A 27167-nucleotide genomic window follows, 5' to 3' on the forward strand; every position below is an offset into this window, starting at 1 on the left:
TGGTGAAATAATTACAATTTAGCACTAACACCAGAGGATTATACGTGCAGAAGATGAACGTGCAAGTAGAGATACTGGGGTGCAAAGGAGCAAAAGAATAAATAACAATATGGGGATGAGGTAGTTGGGTAGGCTATTTACAGATGGGCTGTGTACAGGTGCAATGATCGGTAAGCTGCTCTGACAGCTGATGGTTGCTGGAGCGCATGCTACGGGTGGGTGCTGATATGGTGACCAGTGAGCTGAGATAAGGTGGGGCTTTACCTTTAAGACTTATAGATGACCTGGAGCCAGTAGGTTTGGCGACGAATATGAAGCGAGGGCCAGCCAACGAGAGCATACAGGTCGCAGTGGTGGGTAGTATCTGGGGCTTTGGTGACAAAACAGATGACACTGTGATAGACTACATCCAGTTTGCTGAGTAGAGTGTTGGAGGCTATTTTGTAAATGACATCGCCGAAGTCAAGGATCGGTAGGATAGTCAGTTTTACGAGGGTATGTTTGGCAGCATGAGTGAAGGATGCTTTGTTGCGAAATAGGATGCCGATTCTAGATTTAATTTTGGATTGGAGATGTTTAATATGAGTCTGGAAGGAGAGTTTACAGTCTAGCCAGACACCTAGGTATTTGTAGTTGTCCACATAGTCAGAACCGTCCAGAGTAGTGATGCTAGTCGGGTGGGAGGGTGCGGGCAGCGATCGGTTGAAGAGCATGCATTTAGTGTTACTTGCATTTAAGAGCAGTTGGAGGACACAGGAGAGTTGTATGACATTGAAGCTCGTCTGGAGGTTTGTTAACACAGTGTCCAAAGAAGGGCCAGAAGTATACAGAATGGTGTCGTCTGCGTAGAGGTGGATCAGAGAATCACCAGCAGCAAGAGCGACATCATTGATATATACAGAGAAAAGAGTCGGCCTGAGAATTGAACCCTGTGACACCCCCATAGAGACTGCCAGTCTCATTCCCTTTATTCTCATTTTGTCATATTCTCCTTGCGTTCTCCCATTTCCTTTTCTTCCTCTGCCCTCCCCCCTATCATGTTCAATTTCCTCCTCCTCTCCTGTTGCTCCCTCCTCCACAATGAGACAGACCAGACTCTCCTCTTCTCCTGTTGCTCCCTCCTCCACACTGAGTCAGAACAGACTCTCCTCTTCTCCTGTTGCTCCCTCCTCCACACTGAGTCAGACCAGACTCTCCTCTTCTCCTGTTGCTCCCTCCTCCACACTGAGTCAGACCAGACTCTCCTCTTCTCCTGTTGCTCCCTCCTCCACACTGAGTCAGACCAGACTCTCCTCTTCTACTGTTGCTCCCTCCTCCACACTGAGTCAGACCAGACTCTCCTCTTCTACTGTTGCTCCCTCCTCCACACTGAGTCAGAACAGACTCTCCTCTTCTCCTGTTGCTCCCTCCACCACACTGAGTCAGACCAGACTCTCCTCTTCTACTGTTGCTCCCTCCTCCACACTGAGTCAGACCAGACTCTCCTCTTCTCCTGTTGCTCCCTCCACCACACTGAGTCAGACCAGACTCTCCTCTTCTCCTGTTGCTCCCTCCTCCACACTGAGTCAGACCAGACTCTCCTCTTCTCCTGTTGCTCCCTCCTCCACACTGAGTCAGACCAGACTCTCCTCTTCTCCTGTTGCTCCCTCCTCCACACTGAGTCAGACCAGACTCTCCTCTTCTCCTGTTGCTCCCTCCTCCACACTGAGTCAGACCAGACTCTCCTCTTCTCCTGTTGCTCCCTCCTCCACACTGAGTCAGAACAGACTCTCCTCTTCTCCTGTTGCTCCCTCCTCCACACTGAGTCAGACCAGACTCTCCTCTTCTCCTGTTGCTCCCTCCTCCACACTGAGTCAGACCAGACTCTCCTCTTCTCCTGTTGCTCCCTCCTCCACACTGAGTCAGACCAGACTCTCCTCTTCTCCTTCTGTGACCTCCATGTCATTCTCTCTTACTTCTTTCTCTCTGGCTACTTCCTCCCTATGACTCCCTGACTCAATTTGACTTCTTGACTCCCCCTTTTGACTCACTGTCTATGCCCTATGACTCCCTGATTCCTGATTTGACTTGATTCCTCCATTTGACTCACCGACTCCTCCCTATGACTCCGGGACTCCTACTTCTCCTGTTCGTCTTGCTCTTAGCCTCCGATGTCCCATCATTCTCTTAGCTTTGTATCACAGAGGCAGAACATACTGAAGCCTCAGCAATAACCACCTCCCCGGATCCTGCAGAGGACCTGTCTGCTGCGCTACGCCCTGCTCTTCCTCCCTTCTTCCTCTTCCTCCTCTCCCTGCTGCTGAAGCTGTCTTTACTTTGCTTGTGGAGCAAGAAGACTTTCAATATCATCATCCTCATATGTAACGGGATCTACAGACCATGAATACGCCTTCAGGGTTCTGCTCTCTCCATGTCCACTTGACAGACGCACTGCACACACACGCACACACACAGATTTGAGTTCAACAATTACATTTAACAGTCAGCTAGGGCCAGTGTGGCCAATGTTGACAGTTAGCTTGTGTTTAGTTGCTGGTTCATTGTTAGTTAGTGTACAATTAAGCAAGTTTAGATTGTATGAAGCAATGGTTCTTACCTGGTTTGATGTCCAGCTCATGTGCCAGATCGCTGCTCTTCTCTCTCCACAAGGTCACTCTGCAGCTTCATCCTCACTGTGGGGAGGAGGACACGACAGAACAGAGCTATTGAACATGCTCTTATTTTATTTCCAGTGCTTCCTGACATGGATTATTCCATGTCAATACAGGGGACACTGACCCCTAGTGGTGGACAAGCACTGTCCTTTTTCTGGTAGCCTGCCCTACAGTACAGTAAACAAAAATGGATTGTCTCATAATCAAAACAACAATGTTGAAAAAGCAAATTGACCAACAACAAAAAAACGTTCATGTCATACTAGTACAAGTCACATCAAGTCACAGCAATCATTCAAACCCTGTATCATCTCAAATTAAATGAACGTTTTATATGAAATGATGATTGACAGTTCTCACACCTCTGAGGCAGAAGTTCTGGTCCCTGTTTTGTATAACCACCTCGGTTCTCCCCGACACCGTCCATATACCAGGTAGACATCATTTCTCTTTCACTATGGGCATGACAGGGACCACAAAACCTTTGAAATTGAAGGCTCACGAGCACAGCCTGGGATTAACATGCATTAAGGGTTGGGTGGATTGCTCTCTTTTAAGGGGAGGAACAGGGGGCATATGGACCTCACTGTCATCACAGATGTATCGAGGAAACCTATCTTTGCTGTCATCACCATCTATGAGTAAGAAAATACATGGAACAAATAACGTTACACTAATGAATAACCTCCATAAAATTAAAGTCATGTAATTTGAATATCTAATAGTCAATAATTAACTTTCATATTTAGGAGAGTTTATCTTAATGCAAATGCACAGGACTAATTATAATCAGAGAGGAATACAACATCTAGAAGTATGCTTGGTAATGCTTGTTAATACTTGTAACTGAAGTTTTATGCCTTGTGTGTGAATCCATGCAATTTCTTATTAAGCAAAAATGTTGCTAAGAATGTCTGGGAGTGGTCAGAGTGGCAAGGGGAACATGAAAAATTAGCTGTTATTAGCAGAGATGTTTGGAACTCTCTTTATTATTGGTCTATTAACTCATTTAGGCCAAAACCACCACCAAATCCAGGTGAAATCTATGATCCCTTATTGATGTCACTTGTTAAATCCACTCCAATCAGTTTAGGTGAAGGGGAGGAGACCGGTTAAAGAAGGATTTTTAAGCCTTGAGACAATTAAGACATGGATTGTGTATGTGTGTCATCGAATGGGCAAGACAAAATATTGAAGTGCCTTTGAACAGGGTATGGTAGTAGGTGCTAGGCGCACTGGTTTGGGTCAAGAACTGCAACGCTGCTGTTTTGTTTTTTACAACTTGTAGAGGTGAGGGGGGTGCAACTCAATATTAGGAAGGTGTTCCAAATGTTTGGTATACTCAGTGTAGGTGATGTGTTTGAGTTTCACTATCCCTGAATACATGTCAAACTATTGATTATGCTTTGACCTAGTTCTCTATCAATATTGTCTTAAGGGTATATCTACTAAGTAATGTAGCACTCAGCATTTGACATTTAAAATATATATCTTAAATTGTTATTTTGTTAACACACTCATACTTATTGGTCAGTGCCACTCCTGCTACAATTATTTTGTGCTCGTATTTGTGGATGCACTTTGATAAAAATGAAATAAAAATGTATTTATTGGAATTGTGTCTGTATGTGTGTCTTGGTACTATAGTATATTATTAGTGACATAATGGCGTATGCATAACATATCTACCTCTCTCGTGTTTATTATGATAAGTACATATCTGGACCCTGAAACTGGAGCTCGCTCCTTGGTGCGCCCCACCCAATTGGCGCGCTCACTGATGGTGGCACCAAGAACTCACGGTAAACACCCCTCGTGACGGAACTTTGAAAACACTGGAACAGACTGGGCGCGAAGGAGAGATGATGGGAATGGGAGATTCTGGAAGCAGTACAGACTTGCGACGACGTTACGCTTAAAACGATAGGCTATTGTGTGCAAGACTGGAATGCTTTAGCAAAAAGCCCCTCTTGCCTCTCGGTTCCGTGGAGGAAGTGTCAGAGATGCCCGCCGAAGATGCTGAGCTTCTGGCAAAAGAGAGTGGGAAATAATGAGTGCAGGGATTATGAGGTTGACAATACAAATATATGGCTGCACGTAAAGAACTAGCTTTCCCTGAGAGTGCATGAACAACATTCAATCTGAGGTTGTTCATGCAACATCTGATATCAACCGGAGAACCGATGCTATGGTGATCGAGATATGAGCAGAGGGAACAGCGGCGAGATGATGGCGGCGGTGAGACCCAAGTGCATGCGGCTTTTCTGGCGGCTCTGTGTCTGTGGTGTCGGGATCGTCACTGCCACCTGACTCGTACACTTCCTAGACGTAACAGGTGCGTTTCCCCCAGGGTTTATTCATACCAATGGGGGTCCCGTTATTCATTTCATTCATACATAAAATACTAGTGGTTTAGTCAATCATCACACCGGTTTAATTAATAAATCTTGCAATAATATTATGAAAACAATGTGATTTCTTGTTATAAGCTGATAATATTTAATAATATTTCCTTTTCGGAAATAATTTCTGCTGCTCTATGCTGACAGCCTCTCCCAGCCCCAGGGATGTTGTTGGTGACTTTTCCTGGTCTAAGAGAGAACTAATGCCTGAGAGAGAAGAGGAGAACCACACCTACACTCCTACAATGCCCAGAGCTGGTGCGCTAGTGTTTTTGTTCCTGTGTCCCTGTGCTCTTGGATCTTTGGTGTCTTGTCTTTTTACCTGTGCATTACTCCTCCCCTCCCTGCTCCGTGTGCAATCTCTCTCCCCTCACTCTCAGCAATCCACAAGTTTCCAGCAGATGTCTTCTCTCCAGAGCAGAGGAGAAAAGGAGCAGTTCTTCTCCATGTAGTCTGTGTGAGTGGCCTACCATGTCATTAGGAATTAGAATAGATATATAGTCATTTAACAGGATCTCTACGTAGCCTACTGCCTTGTTCAACGCTGCTGTCGTAGTACACCGCTCTACTGTAACAGTACCCCAACAATCTCTACGTCATCCAACTCAGTCTACAGACCAACTGTTTATTTTCCTGTGTTTCCTAGGCGGTCTACATGTTCTATGCCCTGGCTATAGTCTGTGATGTCTATTTCGTTCCATCACTGGAGAAGATATCAGAGGTGACAATAAAGAATCCTTCTGTTGGTTTCTTTGCAGGTTGACGTTTATTGTCATGAGTCTTGCCTTGGAGGCAGAACTGATTGGTTTCTGCTAGATGGGCCAGCTGCAAAGTCAGTATTGGCTATATGGTAAAAAGTCATGATTTAATAATTATTTAATTTTTTCTTAATTTAAGGTGAGGGTGAGACATTAGGGTTAGCAGTGTGGTTAGGTTAGGTTTAAAATTAGATTGTATGAATTTGTGGTTGTGCCAGCTACTGACCACTCTGCATTGCTGTGCCCAGTACATGAGTCATCTCAATAAATGCCAACCTGTGGTTTGTTTCCCTCATTATTTTTTGATTGCCGCTTCACTGATTACAGTTTTCTTTAAATTACAAAGCCTCTTTGTTTATCCATTGACCTCCTTAACCTCTCTTCTAGAATCTTCAACTTAGTGAGGATGTTGCCGGGGCAAAGTTCATGGCGGCTGGAAGCTCCGCCCCTGAGCGCTTCACCTCCTTGATTGGTCAGTATTCTACATCCTTGATCCAGGGCAGGACAAATCTTTGGCCAATGTTCAGATAGAAATGTATGATGTAGAACAAACATACATCTCTGGTGTATAGAATAACAATCACGTCAGCTCTAGTCATGGCATTTCTATTTGCAAAGTTCCAGAACGTTTTCATACTGAACATGGCCCAGGTCACCAAAAGTGGCCTGCAAATGAGTACCGATTGAACTGATTGGATCAATATGCATTGGTGTTATCCTCCTCTTGTCCTCCCAGGTGTCTTCATCACTAAAGGTGACCTGGGGGTAGGCACCATCGTGGGATCGGCTGTCTTCAACATCCTCGTCATCACCGGCATCTGTGGGATCTTCGCCGGACAGGTAACTCACCTTATTTGAAACAGGTGAAAGCAATATGGCAGGATTTAGATAGGTGTTGTTAATCAGTATGTTGTGTTCTCTCGCAGCCCATCTCTCTGAGCTGGTGGCCGCTGCTCCATGATTCTCTCTACTACATCCTCTCTATACTGATGCTGATTGTGGTGATCTATGACGACAGAGTGATTTGGTAAGGACACTGGACCATTAACAAGACTGGGTTCTCTACACGTTTATAACTCAGTGATACATACAGGTTGTGCTTTTAAACAGTGTTTCTGTGTTGTAGGTGGGAGACCATCATACTGATCTCCATGTATCTAGTCTACATTATCATCATGAAGTGAGTAACTGACTACTTTGCCTGTGCATCTTATAGTTTGCGGTTTGTTCAGTGCCCCCTCTTATTTTTTAAATATATTTTTATTTAACCTTTGTTTAAATAGGCAAGTCAGTTAGGAACAAATTCTTATTTACAATGACGGCCTACCCCGGCCAAACCTGGACGACGCTGAGCTAATTGTGTGCCGCCCTATGGGACTCCCAATCACTTCCGGATGTGATACAGCCTGGATTCGAACCAGGGACTGTAGTAACACCTCTTGCACTGAGATGCAGTGCCTTAGACCGCTGCAACACTCGGGAGCCCCAACATTTTTCTTCCTATAAGCACAAGCAAGGTACAGTATCTATCCATGACAGATGTTGGTTGTGATACTGTGTGTTGTGTCTGTGTGTAGGTTCAACAGATCCCTGTCAGGCTGGGTGGAAAGGCACTGTGGTCGAGGGGGTCAGCCCTGTTTCAGTACCCTGAGACGGACCACCGCAGTTGGGCCTGGAGGAGTCGACTGTGACACTGACATGGTGCTGCTGAAGAGCGGTGGGTTTGTGTCTACCACTGGTTGTGTGTGTGTGTGTTTGTGTGTGTGTGTGTGTGTGTGTGTGTGTGTGTGTGTGTGTGTGTGTGTGTGTGTGTGTGTGTGTGTGTGTGTGTGTGTGTGTGTGTGTGTGTGTGTGTGTGTGTGTGTGTGTGTGTGTGCACACACTTGTATCCACATTGCTTCAGATTTTTTTCAATCGATTGGAACATATTCCTATTGGATCAGACATACAGTAGCTATTTCAACTGAAAATGTTTGCTCTCCATCCGCCTTCTCCTCCTCCTCTTCCTCCTCCTCCCTCTCTTTTCCTACTCCATCTCTCCTCCTCCTCCCTGTCTCCTTTCCCTCCCTCTCTCCTTCTCCCTCCCTCTTTCCTCCATCTCTCCTCCTCCCTCCTGCTCCCAGACTCGTGTGCAGGGCAGGACTCTGTAGTAGTGATGGTGGATGAGTTGATGAGTCTGCAGCCTCACCAGCTGAGCTTCTCTGAGGCAAGCCTCCGTCTCCTGATCATCCCACATTCCCCCCCCCCCCTACACACAACTCCGCATGGCAGGACGCATGGTCATCACTGAGGTACACACCACACACACAGCGGTATGTGTCCACAACTTAGCATGCAAAGATGCATGGTTATAATAGAAGAGAAAACACTCACACATACATTGCATATTCCCTTACACCCCCATGCCTTAGCCTTTGCTGGATGCATGATTACAAAACACAGACACACACACACTATGCTTGTGTCATCCCTGTTGCTCTGTTCTGGCTGAATGCTGAATGCCAACATTGTGCTGTTGGATGTCCTCCTGCACCATGCTCGAGTTGTGACATACTCCTACTCTAACAGATAAAAACTGTAAAACGTATAAAATGTGTCTCTTACCTTCTCACTCACACAGAGGCAAAGGTTGATCGGTGGGGTGAGGGAGGAGGGGGAGATGGGGCCACATAGGGAATAGAGAGCGGTTGGCTGGGGAACAGTGAGAGGCAGCCACTGGAGGGGGACGGAGACAGGGATGGGGGCCCAGAGGGGAACACAGGGGGGTTACAGCCCAAAGAGGAGGAAGAGGAGGAGCTGGAGGAAGAAGAGGTGGTCCCTTTCAGTCCCTTGATAGTGCCAGGTGAGTGTTACCTTACTTATTCTGATGATAAAGTCTGGTTCCTTGCTGCTGCTTCTTGCTCTTTGTAGGTTGAGGTCAGGTTACTGTAAAGCTCTTTGTAGGTTGAGGTCAGGTTACTGTAAAGCTCTTTGTAGGTTGAGGTCAGGTTACTGTAAAGCTCTTTGTAGGTTGAGGTCAGGTTACTGTAAATCTCTTTGGGACTACTGTTGCACTTGATTGATTGATGATTGGAAAACCAAGGTGCTGCTCCCTCCATCCTCAGGAGGGCACTGTGAGCGTATGCACTGGCTGGGGTCATGGCCTTTGTGCCTGCTGCACCGTACCCAACTGTGTCCTGCCTCGCCGGAGCCGCTGGTACCTCCTGACCTTTCTGGCCTCCATACTCTGGATCGCACTCTTCTCCTACCTCATGGTCTGGATGGTATGACTACAGAGCACACATACACAAGCTCACACATAAAAACACACACATGTTCCTACACATAACACACATCACATAATCTCCTATGTCACCTAATGCCCTTCCAGGTGACCATTATCAGTTTCACGCTGGGCATCCCTGAGGTGGTGATGGGCATCACCTTCCTGGCAGCTGGCACCAGCGTACCAGACTGTTTGGCCAGCCTCATCGTCGCACAACGAGGTACCGGAATTCTAATCAGTCTGTGTGTGTTGTGATGTTAGCCTTTTTGTTTTGTACGGTATGAAGGACATGCCTGTCTCCAACTGTGTGTGTGTGTGTGTGTGTGTGTGTGTGTGTGTGTGTGTGTGTGTGTGTGTGTGTGTGTGTGTGTGTATATATATATATATGACATGGCTGTCTCTAACTCCATTGGTAGTAATATCTTTGATGTGCTTCTGGGACTTGGGTTTCCTTGGTTCCTGTGCACTCTGGATGTTGACTACGGATCAGAGGTAGGGACATATTTTTTGGTGTTGATTCGTTTCTGTGTGGTTCTGGTTGACAAACCAAAAAGCTGCTAGACGTTGTACCCTTGAGGTTCCCAGATGCAAAGATTGAGTGTTTTTATGGTTGGCAGGTGTTCATCAACAGTAAAGGCCTGGTGTATTCAGTCATTCTGCTGTTGTGTTGTGTTTCTCACTGTGAGTATCACTGTAATATCTCTTAAAGTCTATATTTTTAGGACAAAGTCAAACAGTATACAGTACTTTCTCCTCTCACATCTCTGCAGGTCCTGAGTGTTCATCTGAACCGTTGGTGGTTGGACCGCAGACTGGGCCTCTGTTTAATGATGCTTTATGCCATCTTCCTACTCTGCTCAGTCGGCTTCCAGTGACTGTAGGCCAGGTTCCCACACATTTTAGTATGATTACGATGATACTATTTGATGTGGAATTTTCACTTGTTGACATTGTTGATCAGTTGTATGTGTACGGGTATTTAGGGTTAATTTGCATTTCTGAGACAAAGTTATGAACAGTTATATTGATGGGAAACCTCACATTTGATATTTGATACACATTGCAAACTGGATCTTTTACATAGTTTTATACAGAAAAATGTGATATTCCAAGATTACTATTTGAGAACATGCACTTCACACAATGAATTTATAATGTATTGAATCTATCTAGTTTAGTTACTTAATGACAATGAGGAATCATATTCTTTAGTGTGAAAGTGTTAAAGGCCCAGTGAAGTCAAAAACCTGATATTCCTGTTTTATATACATTTCCACACTATGATGGAATAACACTGTGAAATTGTGAAAACAATGATAATGTCCATTTAGTGTAAGAGCGGTTTGAAAAGACCGCCTGAAATTTCAGCCTGTTTCGTTGGGCTGGAGTTTAGGCCTTCCATGGCGACATCACCAGGCAGTAAATTAGTTAATAGACCAATAAGAGAGTTACAAACCTCTTTTTGACCATTTTAATTTAAAACAATCACAGTAAGGTATTTGATTGAGGTAAAAACATCTGCATTGGACCTTTAAGACCCACTATTGTATTGCTTTTAGGAGTGCCACAGCAGTAACCATACATCATTGTATGTTTGTAGTATCACTCTTCATGTATGTAGTGTTTAGCATGTTCTATTCACTCACGGTTGGACTGATTGCACTGTTTTCATTGCTGTAAATACTTCGGAGCATCCAGTTTTTAGAGAATGAGTGAAATACCAGTCTGTGCAATAATCCCTTTTGCAGTCTCCCTCCTTTTATAGCTTACATAATTTAGCCAAAATGTACCCCTCCCAGAGTTTATTTTATGTTTTGGAGGTGCCGATTGCTGAAGTATGAACAGCAGCTTGGGGATTGCCTATATGGCCATGTCACTTCCCTAAGACACATTTTCCAAGACATTTTTGTTAGCAGATACATTGACATTTTAATAGGGCAAAAGCAGTTTCAATACAAAAAAAAAGTAAATAAAAATACATTATTTACCATAAATACTCATTATGGAGATCATTAACATGATATCACAAAAGAAAAGCAATCTAAATGATACTTAAAACAAATACAAAAGGTCATACAGTACTGACATTGTGTTATGATTGTTTTCCATTGACGTCGTTAGTATATACCGGTACTTTACAAAATTCTACTAGAAAAAAATCCCCAACCCCATGGAATATCAAGTGATATATAAAATGTAAAAATATAATAAATCAAAGTCTAAAGAATTGAGTGTGTGTGCATTCGAACTCAAGTACAGGTGCAAGTCTGCATGCAATGTGCCTATCTCATTGTGGCACAGATATGAACAGCTACAAAAACCTTAAAGATGATAGCTGACAAATGTTCAATAATGTTAGATTTAAAATCAGACCAGCAGTAGGATGTGATTCAGTCACAATAGAATGACTATGGTTGCCTCCCAAAAGGCACCCTATTGGACCCTGGCAAAAGAAGTGCACAATGTAGCGAATAGAGTGTCATTTGGGACAGAGCATATGGACCTTGGCGCCAGAGGTTCCTTATTTTTTTTTTGTTGTTGCAGGAAAACCTTTGAGATAAATGTTTTTAAAAACATCCAAAAGAAGTACACAGACAAAACTTCACTATTAATATCCCTCAACCACATGATCATATTTTGAAATCCATAAATCAATACACTTGGTTATTTTTTTAAACAAGTAAAAATAGATAATTTGGCAACAAATTAAGCACACTGCCTGTCTTAGCAGTCCACACCATATAAAGGAGGGGGGGGAGTTGGGGAACAGTTAGCGTGAGATGCTAATCCTTCCTTTCTAACATGAACTCTGTAGAGACAGTGGTAACGGTAGTCTCTGCAGAGTGTGTAACAGTCCAGGGGAGATAACAGCCATGATAGGAGGAGAGACGGGAAGGGGTGGGGCTTGCCAACAGGGTTGTGGTGAGAGGACTCCCTCCTTTCCAGTCCCCAATCAGACCCAGACCCTAGCTCCTGGTCATTGAAGGGGTGTGGACCAGGGTGTGAGGGCTTACTGTCGTTGTGTGGGGTGGTAAGGTGGGGTCCCCTATTCATCCTCTGTGGTGGGGCTCTGCTGCTTGTATATGGATGCCTTGTCCTTAAGCAGCACAAGGCAAAGGTGACAACTCCAACTACCTGGAAACACACACAGAGAGAAAGAGAGTTTAAACTCACCAGTACCACATCAACATAATACATGTGGGCTTCATTGACGTCAAGCAGGAGTTGTGGTTAGACTGTGACATACCTTCTGGGGGCTCAGTCATAGGAGGGTTGAGGCAGTACATGTGGTATCCTCGATCACAGTCATCACAGAACAGCAGCTGGTCCTGACAGACAGAGAAACAGAAGCAGTGTGTGTGAGAAAACACAGAAAATGAGAAGTATGAAAAGGTAGATGTGGAGCAGCACTCACGTCGTTCTCTGAGGTACCACAGACGTTGCAGCACTTGCACTCGATACACTGCCAGCGGTACGTCTTCACAGCTGCCATCATCACATCTGTGAACTGCAGGCAGGACGGGTGACCTGAAGGGAGACAGACAGGTTAAATAAAGGTTTAAATACATCAACAGAACACAAACAGAGCCAGACTACTAAATTATAGTCTAACATTGCTAACAGTGCAGCAGCATTGCTAACATCAGTTTGGCTGTTTACATTTATGAATTTTGACAATGCTAACTCCTGGCTGTGGCAAAAATAAATAATGGATTATTGTGGACTCTGTCACTATGGGCCTTCAGACACAAGTCAGGTTAAATAGATTTTGCCTGAACTATTCCTTTAATGGAAATGCGGGACATGGGTGGGAGGTTCGTACCAGAGCGTCCGCAGTCTGAGCAGGACACCAGCTCCTCTGACTGGCCGGTCTTCTGGTTGTGGGCGGAGTCTCCCAGACAGAAGTCGCAGTAGTCGTTGGGCAGGGCCAGACCATTAGGGCCTTTCTTAGGGGCTGGAATAAGAGGAGACAGAGAGATAGACAATACACTGACACTGCCCTAGAATACTGATATCCCTCTGAAACCAGAGTAGAGTGACTCTTTAACTTTGCAATAGTTTGACTCACTCTTGAGGTGCACTTCATTTAGCTTTGGGTGTGCACTTTTGGGACTATTCCATTGCTGTAAATGAAGCCCACCTCAACTACTAAGACATGCATTTGACCCAGGTCTGGTATCATGAGATAAGCAGGAGTCATTGTCCATCTATAATAGAAACGACCAGCTCTATAGTAGATGTTGATTCCAGTGGCTATCATTCTAAACAGTGACTCACTCTTGTGCGCCTCAGGCTGGCGCCGGGGGGGGGGGGACTCTATCTCCTCTCTGTCCTCCCCCTCTTCCTCCGCCAGATGGGAGTGTGTGTAGTGGTAGCTCAGGCCCGGACGGTTCTTGTAGCGCTTCCCACAGACTGCAAACACACACAGCATCATGGTGTAAGTCTTCACACACATCAACAACTGGATTTGCATCACGCATACACGCACCAGAATTTACATCAAATAAATGTATACTCACTGTCACAGGCGTATGGTTTGTCCTGCTCCTCCAAGGCTGCAGCGGCTGCCTCCATTTTCTTCTTTCCATTTCCCACTCCACGACCCTTGGACTTGCCCTTCCCTCGTCTCTTGGGGGTCTCATCCTCAAAGTCCTCATCATCCAGATCATCCAGGTAGTCATCGTGGTCCAGCACCCTCTGAAAGGAGAGTAGAGTTTGAGATAATACTGGTGCACTGACAGACTATTGGGAGAAACTCAAACCTTTTTGTACAGAGTATTAGGAGTCTGGAGCCTGGTTTGTAAAATGTGCATTGATCTCTGAGGTCAGAGGTCCCATCTAACCTTGCGGATGCGTCCAGAGGAGGTGTGGCTGGAGACCATGGCAGCCACAGGTTCAGGTGTGGCTGGGTTGTCCTCCGGGGCCCGGGGATCCGGCGGGCCCCTCCTCTCCAGGGTCTCCCCCTTCAGCAAGGCCTCCAGGCTGCTGCCGTCCACCGCTCCCACGGCATCCCGTTTCAGACCCAGCTCCAGCTCCGCTACACAGAGAGATAGAGGCTTATTCAATGCTGAGGAGGCAGAAGACCAACGGGCCACACTATTCCCTCTGACACATAAAGAAGAAACAATAAAAAGCCATATGAGGAGGAATTGTACCTGATTTGACAGGGGGGAAGACCAAACGGGGGTCCTCGGGAGGGTGGGACCGTCGTTTCTTCCTCCAGCGTCGAGACGGATAGCTATACAGCTGCCCTGGAGCCATGCCTGATAAAAAAAAAATTGATCATTAAAGTGTGCTTTCGGGAGAGTGAATGTGTGTGTGCGAGCACGTGTGTCTTCACTACAGACCTGCACTCCTGTGTCTCTTCTCCATCCAGATGTAGCAGTTGCTTTGAGCAACACCTGTCTGAGAGTCGATAAATGGCATAAGGATGCTCCTCTCAGCACACAGACGAGCGTTATAGCTGTGGCACTGTTCCATAGCATCCTTATAGTACTGCTCACCGAGCCTGAAACAAGAAAGCACAATCACACTCATGTTAGACTAGAAATGACCATGGTGGTTAATCTAACCACTTCAAAATGAATAATCCTGTATTGTTGTACAGGACCACTCCGTTCCCTGTAATATTACAGGATAATACCTAGTTACAGTTTTACAACAAACAAACCACTCTGTGTATTCCCCAGAGTCTGATTAACGATGTTGGAAAAGTTCTGAGCAAATGTACGAAAACACTTGGCTGCTGTAGCGAACAATACAGAGACGGTAGGTAGACAATGCAGTACCGCAGAAAGGGTGGACTTGAATTGTTGGCAAGGTAGCTACGCTGGTCTCAGTGAACGATGGGCCTATTTATAAAGCTAGCTACGTAGCTATTAGTTAACGTTAGGTGCAATTTAAACACCATAATCTATCGACCGTTTATACATTTCAATCTTGTATTGAAACAGTTTACAGTACGTTAACAAAGGACAATCGTTTAACTGAAGCACTGTTGTCTAATATAAGCTAGCTAACTTGCTAGCAAGTTAGCAAAGAGAAACAATAGCCATAGCTAGTTGGCTATCTACGTGTAGACAACGCTTTGTTGTAAAGTCAACTAGAGGGCAAATAGTAATTTTCTCCATCATTTCCAATACATTGTCAACTCCTACGTCGGGGCCAACATCTCTGAAAGTGTCACATGCTCCTACTCGCCCAAAAAATTAAGGACAACTTACACAACACTATCTACGGCCGCCGCCATGTTTGCTCAGTGCAGTAGTCAAAATGTCCACTGCGCCTGCGCGTGTAGCTGGGTTCAAGATCCATTTCCAGTTTATCAAAACAAAGGTCCTTTTGAGTATTCTCATTTAAACTTGAGCAAATTGCAGTAGAAAAATCACTGGTTGAACAATGCCAGCTGAAAATAAATACAACACAATAAGCAGATTGAGAAATAATGATTTATTAACAAGAAGAGTGTGAGAATCAGAATATATGACTGATAATCATTGAAGTGCCCAACATGTCTCAGGAAAACTACACTGTAAAATCACTAGTGATTCAGTAGGATAACAAGCACATACAGGACTGAGCAAATTATCCAATGAAATTATCGTAAGCAGCTAGCTACATTAATAGTTGTTGTACAATAGATCATTTTGTAATATTAGAGGATATTAGAGGTAGGAGAGGAATCAATCTTCAGTCAGTCTTTAATTCAGGTTAGATCTTGACCACTTGACTGGCATCACAGGGACGGACTCTCTTTCCATCTATCGATGTGGAGCTCCTCTGGATGAGCAGCCTGCCGTAACTCCCTCCCACCTGGCCCTTGGTCAGGCATCCAGGATTGACACATACGCAGCCAATCACATCCTGTGAAAAAGACATACACGTTTAAGCTTCATTGTAAATGTGTGTGTCAGAGAGAGAGGGAGGAAGAGAGAGATAGAAAGAGGGAGAGAGAAAGATGGAGAGAGGGAAAGAGAGAGAGAGGCCGAGTAAGTTTCCACTGTGTGAACCAGCCATGTGGCGGATGAATCAGAATTAGTTGGGTAACATAGATAATTAAGATGTCTTATCTGCATAATATGCTTATGTGATATACTTGCTATTAGAATGTATCCCTTTGGACTCTGGTGTTGGCAGTTGCACTTCTTCCCTCAGCTGGGGCTCAGTTACCTGGGGCCCAGAGAGGGGAGAGGTCAGGCTTGTCTTTTACATGTCTCTGGTGCTATGCAGAATATCAGAAAGGGAGAGGACAGGGGGGAACATTGTCTTCATATGTGAATGTATCTGTTAAACCATTTGAAGGGATGGTGTGATTAATGGGGAACCAATTACTGGTTTCCACAATGTCTGTGCGCAAGTCACTCCCTCCTTTGGCATTGGGGGGAGGTGTATGGCAGTGTCTGGAACCATTGTATGTCCTCTCTGATGTTGCACTTATCCTGGGATAGTGTATGACTTAGAGACTCACTCCCCTCATTGAGCTTGTCCAGGAGTTGGGTCAAGAAGGGGTTTTTACTTGAGATGGGAGTATCTAGAGTTGACAATTGATTTATGCCATTGGATGAGTTGGTGTTTTTGTGCTAGGAGTAACAGGAACAAGATAGCAACCTCGTCTTATGGACCAAACTGAACGATAATTTCTCATATCTGTGGTTTGTTATGTCGACTAGGGGGTGGATCTTTGCTATAAAAGATCTCAGTAGCCATTGTGTTGTCACTCTCAACGGATCATTAGAAAATGGTGAATCGTTGAAAGTCATTGCTATTGCAAAGCTCTTATTATTAAAGATGTAGTTTAAGTATAACTCTGACTTATGTGAAAGGTTTGTCTCTCCTAATTTGATAGTACAGAAATTAACCACCACACATGTTGTTCACCTTGATGAATAAGCGCAGCTCGGAGGAGACGATGAGCACATCATGACTGAGGGGCATCTGGCCGTGGTTCTGGAACGTCTCATAGTCCATGTTCACCTCCTCCACAGGCGGTTACAGGGGGTAGTAGCTATATAATTACACACAGAACAGGGAAGAAATGAATTATTCTTTCCCTCAACAAGTCCAAGAACAATAGTCAGGAAGTGAAATAATTGCTGTGTGGACACAGGATAGTAGTGGGTTGAATCTATGCCCTTCAAGCTAAACACTCTCCCCCCCATTATTTTGGCCAAGTGACGTTTACTACAATTCAGCTTTCAGCTGCTAATGTGTAACATGTTTGATGTTTTTGAACACAATGGAAATATGTTTAACTTTGTCTTTTCCTAGACATTGTTTTATGCATTGTATCCACATTTGTGGTTTTATTGTGTTTTTAAATTGTCAAATAAAATCAATCACTTAGACCCCTCTGTCCATGTGCTCACTCACTTTCTCCAGGTCAGCATATGTTTCAAGATGCGTGAGAATCTGTCCGAACCAGCGACACAGAACAGTATCACCTTATAATTACTTTGATTAAAAGAGCACTCATGGTAAGCAATGTGAATCTAGAAACACCAAAGAGAAAGAGTGTAGAGGTTTGGAGCAGAACACACATGTACTCACCAGCTGACCTCCTCTGCTCCCATGTAGGACAGGATGTCTGTAGAGGTCAGGCTAAAGGTCACGCCCTCAATGAGCAGGGTGCAGGGGTCAGGCACCAGGGTCACATGCTGAAGAGCCAATGAAAAAACAATGTAACACATTATTGAGCGAGGGCATGCCCGTTTTTCTACAAATGAAGATGTCTCTTTTCCTGTATGATAATACATTCCATTTTCTGAGTGACAGCAGGTGTCTCAGTTCTGAATGACATCATGTGGGCCACTTTACCTTTGCATCGTCCTTGCGGAGGTCCGGCAGGGTGAAAGGGGGTTGTGGGTAAATGAAGTGATGGTGGACATCTCTCTCGGGGGGGAACAAATACAAACCGACATCCAACTCTGAGGAGGAAGTACAACTATGTTTACAACAGCAAGGGAAGCATTTGAGCTAATGTGGTCGGTATGTAGGGTGTAAAATGAGGCAGTGTGTGTAGTGGATAGGTTAATATAAAGTCATATTTACCCTTCGGTGCCTTTCACGATGCTCCCCACACATCTGGAGAAGATGGCATCAAACGTCTCGGTCAACAGAGATTTCTGTCACATGCAAAGAAAGAAAGAAATCAACTTCTGATATAAAATGCAAGTCAACATCCTAGATATGTAAAACTAACTCTAGAGTCAGTAACCAAGAGAGAAGGAAAAGGTACCTCTATCTGCTCATGTTAGGAGTCCACAAAGGGTCCCAGCTGTGGGTTAGAGAGGAGATGTGAGGGACAAACATACAAACTACAGTCAGACAGCAAACGTGTGTGTTACCTCATAAAGAGAGGTAAATTCTACTGACCAGTATGCAGACATCGGGGAGGTCCCCGATAATGACGTTGATGAGGTCCACCAGGGGGTCAAAGGTCAGGCCATCAGAGGGGATGTAGGGAGAGGGTTTCTTGAGCATCTCCATGAAGTCATACCGGTCAGCTTGAGAATCTCCATGAAGTCATACCGGTCAGCTTGAGAATCTCAGTCGAACATGCTTTTAGTCTTGGAATAGGCTTGATCAGGATCCAGGAAATCGAACAAAGATGTTTTAGAGGAATCCCTCTGACCTCAGAGTTTAGATGCTACCAACTTCCTCCCTGAGGTATTCATGCCCTCCATGGTGACCACCTGTCCAGGGAAGAGCGAGTACTCTGAGTACACTGCTGTCTACTGTTTCCTTTGATAGTGGTGCTTAATGGTTTAATCCATAAAATAAATAAATCACTGGCAAAAACAATGTCTCGCTGTGTCTTCCAGTTTTAATTTGCATTCATATCATATAAAAATACATTTATTTTGTAATTCATAAATATCACAATACTAAACAAATACAAAAAATTGTCTGTTTGTTATGCGCCTGTGTGTAGCTGGTGAGATGAGTCAGGCGCAGGACAGCAGATATGAGTATTGAAAGCAATTTAGTCAAATAATTCACAATACACGTCGTATAAATACAAGGCCACACATACGGACCGCAATACAATAAACAATTACTAACAAACAAACATGGGGGAACAGAGGGTTAAATAATGAGCAAGTAATTGGGGAATTGAAACCAGGTGTGTAAGACAAAGAGAAAACAAATGGAAAATGAAAAGTGGATCGGCGATGGCTAGAAAGCCGGTGACGTCGACCACCGAACGCCGCCCAAACGAGAGGGACTGACTTCGGCGGAAGTCGTGACACTGTTATTATACAAGAAAACGGAAATGTCAACATGTTCAGATTTCCTTCCCACTTGCATAGTTCTTGGAAGGTCTGCTGCCGGTGAGTGTGTCCGCCTAAGGAACACAGTGGTAAACATATAATTTACTAGTCCTATGCTCACATACCATTTCCACGGCTACAAGGGTATTTATAATACTGAACTCAACTCATCTCCTGCACAATCTGGAATATATCACAGAAGTAACACAGCCGTAGTGTTAGGCTTGGCCACTTATCATGATAACACAACATATCATATTATAAATGGCTCACATCAACACCATTATCCCAGAAACCCTAGACCCACTCCAATTTACATACCGCCCCAACAGATCCACAGATGATGCAATCTCAATCACACCCCACACTGCCATTTCCCACCTGGACAAAAGGAATACCTGTGTGAAAATGCTATTCATTGACTACAGCTCAGTGTTCAACACCATAGCGCCCACAAAGCTCATCACTAAAGTAAGGACCCTGGGACTAATCACCTCCCTCTGCAACTGGATCCTGGACTTCCTGATGGGCGGCCCCCAGGTGGTAAGGGTAGGCAACAACACATCTGCCACGCTGATCCTCAACATGGGGGCCCTTCAGGGTTGTGTGCCTAGTCCGGTCCTGTACTCCCTGTTCACCCACGACTGCGTGACCAAGCACGACTCCAACACCATCATTAAGTTTGCTGACAACACAAGTGGTAGGCCTGATCACCGACAACGATGAGACAGCCTATAGGGAGGAGGTCAGGGACCTGGCAGTGTGGTGCCAGGACAACAACCTCTCCCTCAATGTGAGCAAGAAAAATGAGCTGATCATGGACTACAGGAAATTGAGGGCCGAACAGGCCCTCATTAACATTGACGGGGCTGAAGTGGAGCGGGTTGAGAGTTTCAAGTTCCTTGGTGTCCACATCTCCAACGAACTATCATGGTCCAAACACACCAAGACAGTCGTGAAGAGGGCACAACACCTTTTCCCCCTCAGGAGACTGAAAAGATTTGGCATGGGTCCCCAGATCCTCAAAAAGTTATTCAGCTGCAACATCGAGAGCATCCTGACCGGTTGCATCGCCGCCTTGTATGGCAACTGCTTGACATTCGACCATAAGGTGCTACAGAGGGTACGGCCCAGTACATCACTGGGGCCAAGCTTCCTGCCATCCAGGACCTGTATACTAGGCGGTGTCAGAGGAAGGCCTAAAAATTGTCAAAGACTCCAGTCACCCAAGTCATAGACTTCTCTCTGCTACCGCACGGCAAGCGGAACACCAAGTATAGGTCAAAAAGGCTCCTTAACAGCTTCTACCCCAAGACATAAGACTGCTGAACAATTAATCAAATGGCCACCTGGACTATTTAGATTGAAATCCCCCCTTTGTTTTTACACTGCTGCTACTCGCTGGTTATTATCTATGCAAAGTGACTTTACCCCTACTTACATGTACAAAATGACCGACTAACCTGTACCCCCACATACTGACTCGACACCGGTACCCCCTGTACTGCATATAGCCTCGTTATTGTGTTACTTTTTATTACATTTTTTTACTGTCTTGAACTGCATTGTTGGTTTGTGGGCCTGTGAGTAAGCATTTGTGAGCATTGTGAGTAAGCATTTCACAGTAAGGTCTACACCTGTTGTATTCGGCGCATGTGATTAATACAATATTTGATCTTCATAACTGTGTTCTTTGAGTAAACAGAAATATAGCCACCTCTAACTCCAGTGGGTGTTACTCATGAAGTCTCAATGAATCACAGTTTGATCAACAGGAGTTTGACTGTGGTCTGCTTCCTATCTCTTGAGCACAGTGAGCTGTAACTGCATGTTAAATCATATTGTGTTGAGACTTTGAGTCAAGCCTGTGGTAAGACAGACTCATTTTTATTGTTTAGTGAACCACAGCTTCTTCAGTCAGGGTAACTAAAGCAGAGCTTTTGATGAGTTTATTTCCTCACCCATGAAGTCAGAGAGCTGGGAGAGGAATTGGTCACTGTGCTGGAGGAACAGGAACAGAGAGAGGGCCTGATCCACAGCGGGGATCCATTCTGGCTCAGGTTCCTGACACTGTGCTCTGTCTATACAGTACACAGTGTCACTGCAGAGGGGATCTGTTGAGAGGTGGTAGCAAGGTCATGTTAATGGTAAGAGTGTTGAAAGAATGACTGTTTGAAATTAGCAGATGGATTGTTAGCGTCACACTCTAAATTAGTTTGTCTGTCACGGGTGTCGTAGGTTAGAGACCAAGACGCAGCGGGAAAATGTATACTCATCTTTTTTTATTGGTGAAGGAAAACACATAAACGTATACAAAACAAAACTAACTTGACAGTCTCGTCGGGCAAACAGCTAAACAAGAACAATCTCCCACAAAATCCCATGAAAAACAAACTCCTAATTATAGGACCCTCAATCAGAGGCAACAATAACCAGCTGCCTCCAATTGAAGGTCCAACCCCAATTAACTAAACATAGAACTACAAAAGACTAGATAGAACATAGAAATATACTAACATAGAACAATGACTAACAAACCCCGGACTAATAAATCAAATACCCCCTCTACCTAAACACATACACAAAGCACACCCTGAACCACAAAACAAACACCCCCTGCCACATCCTGACCAAACTACAATAACAAATAACCACTATACTGGTCAGGACGTGACAGTAACCCCCCCCCAAAAGGTGCAGACCCCGGATGCACCTCACACAAAAAAACTAAAATAACCCCCAAAACAAAAATACATCCCAAAACTAAAGGGAGGGAAGGGAGGGTGGCTGCCGTCACCGACGGGTCCTGTGGTACACCCCCACCTCCCCAAACCTCCTACAGTGGAGGTGGCTTAGGCTCAGGCCTTAATCCCCTACCTGACCAAACCACCCCCACTGCATACCTTTGCCAGAGGCCAGTCACTGAGGACCCTGGACTCTGCTCTGGGAGCTCTGGACTGTAGGCCGACTCTAGGAGCTCTGGACTGTAGGCCGACTCTAGGAGCTCTGGACTGTAGGCCGACTCACTCGGTTCCGGACTAGACACTGTTGCCGGACACTCTGGACGAGGTACTGTTGCCGGACACTCTGGACGAGGTACTGTTGCCGGACACTCTGGACGAGGTACTGTTGCCGGACACTCTGGACGAGGTACTGTTGCCGGACACTCTGGACGAGGTACTGGGCTGACGCACTGGAAGCCTAATGCGTGGGGCTGGTAGTGGAGGTACCAGACTGGGGACACGCACCTCAGGGCTACTGCGAGGAGCAGGAACAGGACGAGTTGGACTGGGCTGAACCACTGGAAGCCTGGTGCGTGGTGCTGGTTTAGGAGACGCCAGACTATGGATACGCACCTCAGGGTCAGCACGAGAAACAGGAACTGGATATACCAGGCCATGGGTAAGTACTGGAGGTCTGGAGCGCACCTCTTGCACAACCCGTCCTGGCTGGATGGAAATAGCAGCCCTGCACAAGCGGACCCGCTGGTACAGGGCGAACTGGGCTGTGCAGAGGCCTGATGGTTGCCATGCGTAGAGCAGGCGTAGGGTAGCCTGGGCCTAGGAGGCGTACTGGTGGCCAGATGCGCTGTGCAGGCATCCTCCTTCCAGGCTGGATGCCTACTCTAGCACGGCACTTGCGAGGGGCTGGGATCGCTCGCACCGGACTATGCGTACCCGTCACCCGTGCGCACTTCCGCATACTCCGGCGCTCTCCCCTCCAGTTGCTTCCCATAATAAGCACGGGAAGTTGGCTTGCGGCTCAATCCTGGCCCCGCCAAACTACCCGTGTGCCCCCCCCAAGTTTTTTTATTGGGGGTGCCTCTCGTGCTTCTCCATTGGCGCGCATAAAGCCTCATACCAGCGCCGCTCCACCTTGGCTGCCTCTATCTCCTCCGGTGGGCAACGATATTCCCCAGCCTGGTGCCATGGTCCAGCCCCATCCAGAATTTCCTCCCATGTCCATGATTCCCGACAGTGCTTCTGTTGCTGCTTCCTCCGCTGATGGTGGGAGATTCTGTTACGGGTGTCGTAGGGTAGAGACCAAGATGCAGCGGGAAAATGTATACTCATCTTTTTTTATTGGTGAAGAAGGAAACACATAAACGTATACAAAACAAAACGAACTTGACAGTCTCGTCAGGCAAACAGCTAAACAAGAACAATCACCCACAAAATCCCATGAAAAACAAACTCCTAATTATAGGACCCTCAATCAGAGGCAACAATAACCAGCTGCCTCCAATTGAAGGTCCAACCCCAATTAACTAAACATAGAACTACAAAAGACTAAGAACATAGAAATATACTAACATAGAACAATGACTAACAAACCCCGGACTAATAAATCAAATACCCCCTCTACCTAAACACATACACAAAACACACCCTGAACCACATAAAACAAACACCCCCTGCCACGTCCTGACCAAACTACAATAACAAATAACCCCTATACTGGTCAGGACGTGACATTGTCAGCAAGGCTCTAGTCTGAAAATAATAATTAGTTTGTCAGCAAGGCTCTAGTCTGAAAATAATAATTAGTTTGTCAGCAAGGCTCTGGTCTGAAAATAATAATAATTTTGTCAGCAAGGCTCTGGTCTGAAAATTATAATTAGTTTGTCAGCAAGGCTCTGGTCTGAACATTATAATACATAACAAGCCGTGTTCAGTGGATGGCATTTCAGAATGTAAACATTTCTAAATATTGATGATAATGATAGGCTACATGCACCTCTTTGCATAGTCACGCCTACTCAATGCTAAATTATGGAAATGTGGTTAATGTCCCATATGACTCAATCCCTCACTGCAAGGAGGAGGAGGAAGGGAAGCGCTACTAAGGTACACAATAGTAAATGTTGGTAGACAGAAGGTGCTCTTTGGTAAAAGGGGTGAGTTGGTCATCAAAAAGAAAGGAGGACCAAGGCACTCTTCATATAATTGATTAAAATGCCTTTATTAGTATGGCATGTTCAATAGAAACAATGTTTTTAAAATCCGACGCGTTTCGACTGCATGGCCTTCGTCAGGGAGTACAAAGAAATAATACAATGTTCTCTTTTTAACAGCTTTTCCAATTAACCCTAATTTGAATAGGTAGTGGTTAAAATTGATTGGACACACCTAGTAAGCAATACTATACACACTTTAAAGTGAAATACTGTAGCTATGTTATCATAAAAATGTAACTCCAAGCTAGAAGTATCAGAACACTTAGAAAGGTAGTTCTAACCTTAAATATGGCTGGGAGAAGTGTCAAGAATAAGAAAGCAATATATTCCATAGTACACTAGAACACAGCAAAACATGAACAACAAGAGTCTAAACATAGCTGAGGGCAATTGAGCAAAATGTCCACTAGATGACCCCTTTTACCAAAGAGCACCTTCTGTCTACCAACATTTACTATTGTGTACCTTAGTAGCGCTTCCCTTCCTCCTCTTTTTACTAGTTAAAACCTCTTGGGGCTAGGGGGCAGTATTGACAATTTTGAAAAAAATATGTGCCCATTTTTAACTGCCTCCTACACCAACTCAGAAGCTAGAATATGCATATTATTGTTCAGGTTTGGATAGAAAACACTCTGAATTTTCTAAAACTGTTTGAATGGTGTCTGTAAGTATAACAGAACTCATATGGCAGTCAAAACCCTGAGACAAATTCTGACAGGAAGTGGATACCTGATGTGTTGAATTACCTTTAAGCCTATGCCATTGAAACACACAGGGGCTTATTAATTGTTGAGCACTTCCTATGGCTTCCACTAGATGTCACCAGTCTTTAGAAAGTGTTTTGAGTCTTATACTGTGAGAACTGAACGAACAAGAGCCTTGGAACGGTGGTGGCCGATTAGACTCTGGCACGGGAGTTCATGTTGGGTACTCTCGTTCCAAAACGTTTTAAAAGAGAATGCAAACGTCCGCCTTGAATATTATTCATGTTCTGGTTAAAAAAGGCACTAATGATTTATGCTATACAACGTTTGACATGTTTGAATGAACGTAAATATTTTTTTCCCCCCTCGTTCATGACGAGAAGTCCGGCTGGCATAGATCATGTGCTAACAACACGGAGCTTTTTGGACATAAATTATGAGCTTTTTCGAACAAAACTACATTTGTTATGGACCTGGGATTCCTGGAAGTGACATCTGAGGAAGAGAATCAAAGGTAATGGATTATTTACATAGTATTTTCGATTTTAGATCTCTCCAACATGGCGGCTAGTCTGTATCGCAAAGCGTATTTTTCTGGGCGCAGTGCTCAGATTATTGCAAAGTGTGATTTCCCAGTAAGGTTATTTTTAAATCTGGCAATCCGGTTGCGTTCAAGAGATGTAAATCTATAATTCTTTGAATGACAATATAATATTTTACCAATGTTTTCGAATAGTAATTATTTAATTTGTTGTGCTGGTTGACTGGCGGTTATTGGAGGGAAACGATTTCCTCAACATCAACACCATAGTAAAACGCTGTTTTTGGATATAAATATGAACTTGATAGAACAAGAAATGCATGCATTGTCTAACATAATGTCCTAGGAGTGTCATCTGATGGAGATTGTCAAAGATTAGTGCATAATTTTAGCTGGTTTTCTGCTTTTGGTGACGCCTGTCTTTGAATTGACAAAACATTACACACAGCTATTGTCAATGTACTCTCCTGACAAAACATTACACACAGCTATTGTCAATGTACTCTCCTAACATAATCTAACTTTATGCTTTTGCCGTAAAGCCTTTTTGAAATCGGACAACGTGGTTAGATTAAGGAGATGTTTATCTTTCAAAGGGTGTAAGATAGTTGTATGTTTGAGAAATTTGAATTGACATTTAATTGTTTTCAAATTTGGCGCTCTTGATATTTCACCTGTTGTTGATTGGGTGTACCAGGGGTGGGACGCTTGCGTCCCACATAGCCCATAGAGGTTAAGCATAGCACTTGGGTGGTGCTTAGAGGAAGCAGCTCCACAGTAATTCTTTCTGTGTTTTTGGGGACATTTTTCAACTCAAACTATGGATTTTACCCAAGAGGCTACAAGATTTTCCTATTCCCATGAAGAGGGCCAAAGGATTATTACCACTACCTCATTGCTAGATGAGATGACAGCCACAGAGAATACTGGAATGGACTTAAACAAGGCTTACAGAGACTTGCAACACCTTATGGAGAAAGATACAAAACTTGACCTCAATTCTATCACCTTGTCTTACTATTGGAGGAAAGGCCTAATCCCCAGACGACTCCGTATTATGAAGTTTCCAGCTACTGGAGCACAAGGTAAAACTGAATTTAGAGATAAATGGGAGGCTATTCTCAACATGTCACGTTCTGACCTGTAAAGGTGTTATTTGTTAGTGTTTAGTTTGGTCAGGACGTGGCAGGGGGTATTTGTTTTATGTGGTTCAGGGTGGTTGTGTGTATGTGTCCATGTAGAGAGGGGTATTTGATTTATTAGTCCAGGGTTTTGGTTATTGTTCTATGTTAGTTTATTTCTATGTTCTGTCTAGTCATTTGTATTTCTATGTTTAGTTAATTGGTGTTGGGGCCTTCAGTTGGAGGCAGCGGTCTATTGTTGCCTCTGATTGAAGGTCCTATAATTAGGGGTGTGTTTGTATTGTGGATTGTGGGTAGGTGTATTCTGTTTTGTGCTTGTCAACTAACAGAACGGTTAGTGTCGTTTCTGTTAATTGTATACGTGTTTCTTTTGTTTATATATTAAAAAGTGAAGATGGGTATACACTTCCCTGTTGCGTCTTGGTCCTCCACACACGACAATCGTTACAGAACTACCCACCACAACCGGACCA

General features: G+C 44.5%; 2 protein-coding genes and 2 pseudogenes across 2 annotated transcripts; 1 reads left to right on the forward strand and 3 right to left on the reverse strand.

The window, feature by feature from the left end:
- Positions 1–828: 828 nt before the first annotated feature.
- On the reverse strand, positions 829–2711 carry LOC123744667 (golgin subfamily A member 6-like protein 22). The gene is made up of 2 exons (XM_045724140.1): positions 2597–2711; positions 829–2430 (listed from the first exon to the last, which is right to left on the reverse strand). Exon 2 carries the CDS (start codon positions 1943–1945, stop codon positions 1442–1444), a length of 504 nt encoding a protein of 167 aa, XP_045580096.1. The 5' UTR covers positions 1946–2430; positions 2597–2711; the 3' UTR covers positions 829–1441.
- Positions 2542–11422, forward strand: LOC106612064 (sodium/potassium/calcium exchanger 3-like; annotated as a pseudogene).
- LOC106612069 (zinc finger protein ubi-d4) lies at positions 10980–15386 on the reverse strand. Its single transcript, XM_014212890.2, has 10 exons — positions 15304–15386; positions 14428–14588; positions 14236–14343; positions 13924–14117; positions 13600–13777; positions 13358–13492; positions 12903–13034; positions 12495–12607; positions 12327–12408; positions 10980–12214 (listed from the first exon to the last, which is right to left on the reverse strand). Exons 1-10 carry the CDS (start codon positions 15327–15329, stop codon positions 12126–12128), a joined length of 1218 nt encoding a protein of 405 aa, XP_014068365.1. The 5' UTR covers positions 15330–15386; the 3' UTR covers positions 10980–12125.
- Positions 15387–15514: 128 nt separating this feature from the next.
- Positions 15515–21943, reverse strand: LOC106612063 (DNA polymerase alpha subunit B-like; annotated as a pseudogene).
- Positions 21944–27167: the final 5224 nt, after the last annotated feature.

This window comes from Salmo salar, chromosome ssa09 (genome assembly GCF_905237065.1).
Source record: "Salmo salar chromosome ssa09, Ssal_v3.1, whole genome shotgun sequence".
Lineage (NCBI taxonomy): Eukaryota > Metazoa > Chordata > Actinopteri > Salmoniformes > Salmonidae > Salmo > Salmo salar.

Coding starts and splice junctions, on each gene's coding strand:
- LOC123744667 (XM_045724140.1), bottom strand. CDS start 1,945: ATGACATGGAGGTCACAGAAGGAGAAGAGGAGAGTCTGGTCTGACTCA.
- LOC106612069 (XM_014212890.2), bottom strand. CDS start 15,329: ATGGCGGCGGCCGTAGATAGTGTTGT. Junction 13,778..13,923: donor CCTCTGGACGCATCCGCAAG/GTTAGATGGGAC, acceptor CTCTCCTTTCAG/AGGGTGCTGGACCACGATGA. Junction 13,035..13,357: donor CCAGCCTGAGGCGCACAAGA/GTGAGTCACTGT, acceptor CTCTTATTCCAG/CCCCTAAGAAAGGCCCTAAT.